This window comes from Tachysurus fulvidraco, chromosome 6 (genome assembly GCF_022655615.1).
Source record: "Tachysurus fulvidraco isolate hzauxx_2018 chromosome 6, HZAU_PFXX_2.0, whole genome shotgun sequence".
Lineage (NCBI taxonomy): Eukaryota > Metazoa > Chordata > Actinopteri > Siluriformes > Bagridae > Tachysurus > Tachysurus fulvidraco.
Genome location: NC_062523.1, coordinates 31,919,667 through 31,927,166, shown reverse-complemented (window position 1 = coordinate 31,927,166; position 7,500 = coordinate 31,919,667). Strand labels below are relative to the sequence as shown.

Below are 7,500 nucleotides of genomic sequence, written 5' to 3'. Positions count from 1 at the left end.
ATACTGGGTCCTGTTGTTCAGCTGTCCTTCAGGACAACGATCGCTGAGTTGGAAATCCTGAGGTTGAGCAGGAAGGTTCTACCCTGTATCTCCTTCAGCTCAGCCGATGGTCCTCATCTTCATACTGCAGGTCCATGTCTGCTGCACGTAGTCAGTGATGAATGTTGCTGAACAAACTCTAATAGTTGTAGGTGTTAAACTTGGAATAGCTCACTATAGAGTTTGGTCCTGAAGACATCCGTTTCTTTACCTTTACGTAGCGAGGGGACTAAGAGGATGGGGTCAGTAATGTCACCACCCCAGAATAGTCACCAGGACCTGGATATATTATTAAAAGTCTTCATGAACCTCGACTTTGTGGTCAGCCTCATCCTCATCCAGCGAGAGTGAGAAAGTCTGTTCATAGTTTCTCAAAGCTGTGAACGTTGTTGAGTCTGAACGTTGTTGTGATGTTAGGGTTCTCACACGAGCCTGATGTGGCAGGTCAGGAGAAGTGTGTCACGGTGATGGCACGTCCTCATCTTATGGCAGAAAACCCTTTATTCATGGGGTATGTGGACAGACTAGTATAGGACCTGAGGGATGGATTGTTCCTCCTGCCACAAGGTTCCCATGTGGTGTAGACAACCAGAGAGAGATGTAGTGTTTACTAGATGTAGTTTTCTTCTCTAAATCAGATTTGTTGTTTTTTACCCTGCTGAAGGAAGTTTCCCTGAACTTAAAACCAAGAGGATCATGAAGATCTTGGTTAAATGGCATGGTTAGGAGAGGTTCTTCTCACTTTATCTCCTTATTTTGTCTCATATTTATGTTGTAATATGACGTGAGCTGCCCTGATGATGTCCCATAGGTCACGTTATTAAACCTAAAGGTGATCCTGAGTAGAGTTCTGGTCGTATCCTGTTCTGGTCGTATCCTGTTCTGGTCGTATCCTGTTCTGGTCGTATCCTACTGCTCTAAATCTCATCTGAAACACTTTTCACGTCTTCACACGTGGTAGATACAGAATTTCCTCCATAACACGTCATTTAATGTGTCAGACTTTGTCTTTACAGGGATTCGACCTGAAGTCCTGCTACATTCGTGTATGGCACCATGTGTTGGTCTTTGCTCTGTGTGTGTGTGTTTACATACATGTCAATGGTCGCATTATTAGATGTTCTTTGGGCAGACGTAAGCTACATCTGAGCAAGCTTGGGGTTTTAGGTGTGGTTACGTCTAACTTGGGCTTTTACGTTTACTTTGTAATTATAAAGAACCGACTGGGAGCATGCAGAAAGATCTGCCACACATCTGGCTCTCTCTGTTGGACCTGCAAACCTAATCGTTTTCTTCCTGTCTCCTCTTCAGTCCAGCTGAGGAACTGAGTTTTGGCTGCAGAGAAACAGAGAGAAGGTGTCTCATCGTCCTGAGCAACATCACCAAGAACCAAGTGGCCTTTAAGGTGAGGACTTCAGTGGAGCGCCGACCTGCACGTCACAGTAAACCTCTCCGTTTGTAATGTTTCACATCTGGATCTTCTCTCTCTTTGTGCAGGTACGAACGACGGCGCCAGAGAAGTACAGAGTTAAGCCAAGCAGTAGCAGCTGTGAGCCCAGCACTAATGTAGACATTTTAGTCTCATTACACGGAGGTACAAAGTACTTATTGTGTCTCAGTAACAACTGAACAATCTCTGTTACAGCAAGACAACGTTTAATCACAGCTACAGTGTATTATAATAATGTGACCTGTGTGTGTGTGTGTGTGTGTGTGTGTGTGTGTGTGTGTGTGTGTGTGTGTGTGTGTGTGTGTTTGTCTCTGTGTGTGTGTGTGTGTGTGTGTGTGTTTGTCTCTGTGTGTGTGTGTTTGTCTGTGTGTGTGTGTGTGTGTGTGTGTGTGTGTGTTTGTCTGTGTGTGTGTGTGTGTGTATGTGTGTGTGTGTATGTGTGTGTGTGTTGTTTGTCTTTGTGTTTGTGTGTGTTTGTCTGTGTGTGTGTGTGTGTATGTGTGTGTGTGTTTGTTTGTCTTTGTGTGTATGTATGTGTGTGTGTGTATGTGTGTGTATGTGTGTGTGTGTGTATGGGTGTGTGTGTGTGTGTGTGTATGGGTGTGTGTGTGTGTGTATGGGTGTGTATGTGTGTGTGTGTGTGTGTGTGTGTGTGTATGGGTGTGTGTATGGGTGTGTGTGTATGTATGGGTGTGTGTGTGTATGTATGGGTGTGTGTGTATGGGTGTGTATGTGTGTGTGTGTGTGTGTATATATGTGTGTGTGTGTGTGTGTGTGTGTGTGTAGGTTTCCAGGCATCTCCTCAGGACAGGTTCTTGATCATGGCAGCTGAGATGGAACCAAACTCAGGAGCATCTGATCTTTCTCAGTTCTGGAAAGAAGTACCGAAGAGTAAAGTGATGGAGCACAGGTGATGATGGGCCTAAACACCACTCACACATGTTTCTCTGTAAACCTCCACATTTAGGTGTTTGGTGTCTTAAGACCTCTAACTAGTAAAGAACTTGAGTTGTATCAGTTTGTTGTGGTTGCTCATTAACACCTTCTGGTCTTCTCCAGGCTTCGCTGTCAGCTCCTCGAACCTCCTAAATCTATACTGAGCAATTGGAGTGATGGCGTTTGTGTCCCTTCTGCTAACAGTGCAGATGATCTACAATCAGCGGTGAGTCGACACCTTGGGCTTCTTTTATCAAACCCTGGAGATAAACACACTTATTCCTAAATCATCTACCTTACAGCAGTGTGTGTGTGTGTGTGTGTGTGTGTGTGTGTGTGTGTGTGTGTGTGTGTGTTCAACATGTGAAAAAAGTTTCACACAAGCCTTTTCTGTCTGTACTCCAGCTCACACGGATCATGGTCACTAATTCCCGTCTGGAACAGAAACTGGAGACGTGTTTATGGGTTCAGAAGGTTCTCCTGCTGATGGTTTCCCTTCTGATGGCTTTCACGTTCTCCAGCGTGTTTTCAGTTTGGACCTCATAGACCGGACAGATCAGGAGTAAACAAATAAAATACATGACCGATAAGCTGCTGAGCGTCAGAGGGATCTGTATGACATCATGGGCTGACGGACTCGACGCCTCTGAACCGAGCCGAGAACCTTCTGCGTGATCCAGACTTTAATCTTCACCTATTAGTGATAATGTTATTAATGATGTGTTTTTATGATCATTTTATGATGATGAAATGTTTAATTTATAACAGATGCAGTGTAGCTTGTATAGTGATTATTAATAACCTCATGTTTTTGGTGATCTGTGAATAAATCAAACAGGTTTATATATTTACAAGAATAAATCTTTTTGTTAACTGCCCTTGTGTTCAGTTCAGGTGGCATTTATATTCTATATATTAGTAATTGGGACGTGACCCAGTATGTGGTGGTGGCAGCATCATGCTGAGATTTCTCCTTGGCCTCTTGGCTGCTTCTCTGATGAATCCCCACTTTACAGGGGGGAAGTCGTGGCCTAATGGTTAGAGAATCTGACTCCTAACCCTAAGGTTGTGGGTTCGAGTCTCGGGCCGGCAATACCATGAATGAGGTGCCCTTGAGCAAGACACCGAACCCCCCCAACTGCTCCCCGGGCACCGCAGCATAAATGTCTGCCCACTGCTCCGGGTGTGTGTTCACTGCTGTGTGTGTGTGTGTGTGTGTGTGTGTGTGTGTGTGTGTGTGTGTGTGTGTTCACTGCTGTGTGTGTGTGTGTGTGTGTGTGTGTGTGTGTTCACTGCTGTGTGTGTGTGTGTGTGTTCACTGCTCTGTGTGTGTGTGTGTGTGTGTGTGTGTGTTCACTGCTGTGTGTGTGTGCGTTCACTGCTGTGTGTGTGTGCGTTCACTGCTGTGTGTGTGTGCGATCACTGCTGTGTGTGTGTGCGTTCACTGCTGTGTGTGCGTTCACTGCTGTGTGTGTGTGTGTTCACTGTGTGTGTGTGTTCACTGTGTGTGTGTGTTCACTGCCGTGTGTGTGTGTGTGTTCACTGCTGTGTGTGTGTGCGTTCACTGCTGTGTGTGCGTTCACTGCTGTGTGTGTGTGTGTTCACTGTGTGTGTGTGTTCACTGTGTGTGTGTGTTCACTGCCGTGTGTGCGTTCACTGCCGTGTGTGTGTGTGTTCACCGCCGTGTGTGTGTGTGTTCACCGCCGTGTGTGTGTGTGTGTTCATGGTGTGTGTGTGTGTGTTCACTTCTGTGTGTGTGTTCACTGCTGTGTGTGTGTTCACTGCTGTGTGTGTGTTCACGGTGTGTGTGTGTTCACGGTGTGTGTGTGTTCACTGCTGTGTGTGTGTTCACTGCTGTGTGTGTGTGCACTGCTGTGTGTGTGCACTGCTGTGTGTGTGTGCACTGCTGTGTGTGTGTTCACGGTGTGTGTGTGTGCACTGCTGTGTGTGTGTGCACTGCTGTGTGTGTGTTCACGGTGTGTGTGTGTTCACTGCTGTGTGTGTGTTCACTGCTGTGTGTGTGTTCACTGCTGTGTGTGTTCACTGCTGTGTGTGTGTGCACTGCTGTGTGTGTGTGCACTGCTGTGTGTGTGTTCACGGTGTGTGTGTGTTCACTGCTGTGTGTGTGTTCACTGCTGTGTGTGTGTTCACTGCTGTGTGTGCACTGCTGTGTGTGTGTGTTCACTGCTGTGTGTGTGTTCACTGCTGTGTGTGTGTGCACTGCTGTGTGTGTGTGCACTGCTGTGTGTTCACTGCTGTGTGTGTGTGCACTGCTGTGTGTGTGTGCACTGCTGTGTGTGTGTGTGTGTGTGTTCACTGCTGTGTGTACACTTTGGATGGGTTAAATGCAGAGAACAAATTCTGAGTATTCTGTACTTAGCCGTACGTCACTTTCACTTACGTTTGTTTTATTTTGTGTGTAAATAAAATCTTTAGACTTGTCCTGGTGTCACTGACACGTTTAATCAGACTCTCAGTTCACTGTTTTTATCTTATACAGATGGCCAAGGAGTCATTTGGTCATTTTAAAGCCATATGTTCTGCATCTTTCAGCCTCAGTCTCTAACTCAGTAGGAGCCCAGACCGTGGTCAGACATGTCCTGCATTTGATCATGAGCCTTATGTGATTTGTACCTTGTTTGACCAACATCATGCTCAGTCCACATTCCACACAAATTAAACGCTGACCTCGTCGGCTCGAGATAAACGTCTACACACAAAAGTGCCAAGTTCTCTCGTACAGGGCCAAAAAAATCCCTGAACCCAGCAGTCGGACAAACCAGTGCCATGATTTCATAACAATGTTCTATGGTGTATATCTAGAGCAGGGAGGCACCAGAGGGCAAACCAGTAGAGATGAAGTCTTTATTATCACCATTATTATTATTATTATTATTATTATTATTATTATTATTATTATCACCATTATATTGTGCCAAACCTCTCCAGGTGTTTTTCTTGGTGCTTCATGGTTCCTCGAGGAGCCAAACTTATCTTTACATATTTTGACAACAGTCGTTGTTTGTACTGTGTCATGTTCTATAGATGTTGATCTTTTGGCACAAAGCCAAACAAACTGAGGAGGAAGCTAAGATGCTAACTGTCGTAGTGAGTGCAGTAACGTCTGGTTCTGTGAAACTCATCACATATGTATCAGTTATGGTTTATCTCTCTATGGTTTCATCTCCCAGCACCAATCCAGAAGAGCTACAGCTGCTACACCACCACAATCAGATGGAGTGATGCAGGAACTGGAGATCATCTGGTCCTGAAGAACGCAGTGGATCTGTGACGAGTTCGATCTGTGTGCAGATAAACGTTTCATGTGATAAATATCAGTGAGTTTGTAGAATGTTTTTAATCAGAACTGATGCATGTGGACTGGCAGTAGATGTATTACAGTGTAGTTGTGGCAGATACAGGGGATGGATTACTAAATCCTGGGCACTTGGGCAGAAACAAGAAAACTCTGAGAATCAAATCCCTCATTCTGTGTTTTGTGTGAAAGCAAAACGTCAAAGCAATGTTCACTGAGCGCCCCCTGGTGGCTGATCCCCAGTTAGACTCTACAGATTTGTAAAGAATCTTTTGTCTTTAAGATTTCAGTCTTCCTGAACTGTTTGATTGGAGCTGCAGCTTTGTATCTTATATCCTAGTGCATAGATTTAGCTAAAACAAACAAGCTTTGGTATTGAATAGCGAGATAAATAGTGCAGCTAGTAATCTTAAATAAAAAGTGAATTAAAGGGAGTTAGGAAGTAACTAGTCACCAGTGTGATATAAATTTGCTGGTGTCTTTAACTAATAGGTAGAAAGTAATTGGTTATAACTAGGGATGCACCGATCCGATATTTTGGATCGGTATCGACGCCGATCCAAGCATTTTGAGTGGATCGGGTATCGGTGGTGCGTGAGCGATCCAAATCCCATACCCATTGTGTTTGATTAATGAACAGCAAACATCATAGACTATTGCTTGAACTTATAAGAAAAATACACTTGTATATTAAATATAATAAATTTATAGGAAATATGTTGCACAACCGCCTGCGACAGACGGCCAAGTTTAGCAGGCGTCCTTTCTGTTTACCTCAGCGCCTTAAACATGTCAGTAGTATTTTACGCCTGATTCAGCAGACAGAGCACCGCAAATTCTAGTGTCTGTAAAGCCAAAGTTTCCAGAGGTGGATGCAGTATTTCTAATTTCGTACAATACGACAAATTTAATCGAGCATCTTCAGAAACATCACTTAAAAGAACACATGGAGTTCGGTTTACTGTTTAATACACTTTACATTGTGTGTCAAGAGGTTTAATATAATATTCACTTTAAAATATTGGCTTTTATTCACAAAATAATATAATGTAATAATTACAGTATATAATGTTTAGATTGTTATACAACTAACTGTTAAATGTTCTGTTCGTTACTGCATTAATACTTTTTTAAGGTTTCTTGTGTTTTCAGTTTTCACCCAGTAATAAGGACATTTTTGTATTTCTTTACCAGAAACAAATAAATCTTAATAACTAAACGAGTTGTTTACATTCTTTAGTTTTAAAGGTAGAAAAGAACACAGATATCGGATCGGTATCGGACGTAAAGGCAAACTCTGGTATCGGAATCGGATCGGAAGAGAAAAAGTGGTACTCGTTAGCTCACAGTGCTATAAATGTAGCTTCAAGTAGCTAGAAATGATCTTATAGTTTTGGTTAAATAATAATTAGATACGAGCTAATTGTCTTTGATAAGAAGTCGGTGTACTTAATAACTAGGTGTTTTATGCTATAAGACGTTAAACTACCTTTATTAGTTACCATGGAAACAGGTAAATAACACATTTTTTTCCAGGTTTGCGTTTATTTATGTGGAAAGTTTTCTCAGGGTTTGGAATAAAAAACTGCATGTCTTTAACATCTACTGTATGCAAGAGCCGTAGAGAATGCTAATCGGCTTTATTGTCTTTTTGGTCTGTTGTCATAATGATTAACACTTTTAACACTTAACACTTAACATCAAGGCCACTGAGGTCACAACAAATCAACACCAACAAATCGGTTTTTTTCTCATGACC

General features: G+C 43.1%; 2 protein-coding genes across 4 annotated transcripts in view; both read left to right on the top strand.

Moving 5' to 3' along the window:
• The window catches only part of mospd2 (motile sperm domain containing 2), a 14,312-nt gene extending 11,009 nt beyond the window's left edge, over window positions 1-3,303 (top strand). For both annotated transcript variants that reach the window (XM_027145364.2, XM_047814948.1), the window contains 5 exons: window positions 1,351-1,444; window positions 1,537-1,633; window positions 2,276-2,399; window positions 2,549-2,651; window positions 2,831-3,303. In XM_027145364.2, coding sequence (XP_027001165.2) covers window positions 1,351-1,444; window positions 1,537-1,633; window positions 2,276-2,399; window positions 2,549-2,651; window positions 2,831-2,971 — 559 coding nt within the window. In that variant the 3' untranslated portion in view covers window positions 2,972-3,303. The remainder of the gene's footprint in view (window positions 1-1,350; window positions 1,445-1,536; window positions 1,634-2,275; window positions 2,400-2,548; window positions 2,652-2,830) is intronic.
• A 4,027-nt stretch (window positions 3,304-7,330) lies between these two features.
• The window catches only part of gpr143 (G protein-coupled receptor 143), a 7,574-nt gene continuing 7,404 nt past the window's right edge, over window positions 7,331-7,500 (top strand). For both annotated transcript variants that reach the window (XM_027145436.2, XM_027145435.2), the window contains exon 1: window positions 7,331-7,500. This exon is cut by the window's right edge. The gene's annotated coding sequence lies outside the window, so the exon portion shown is untranslated.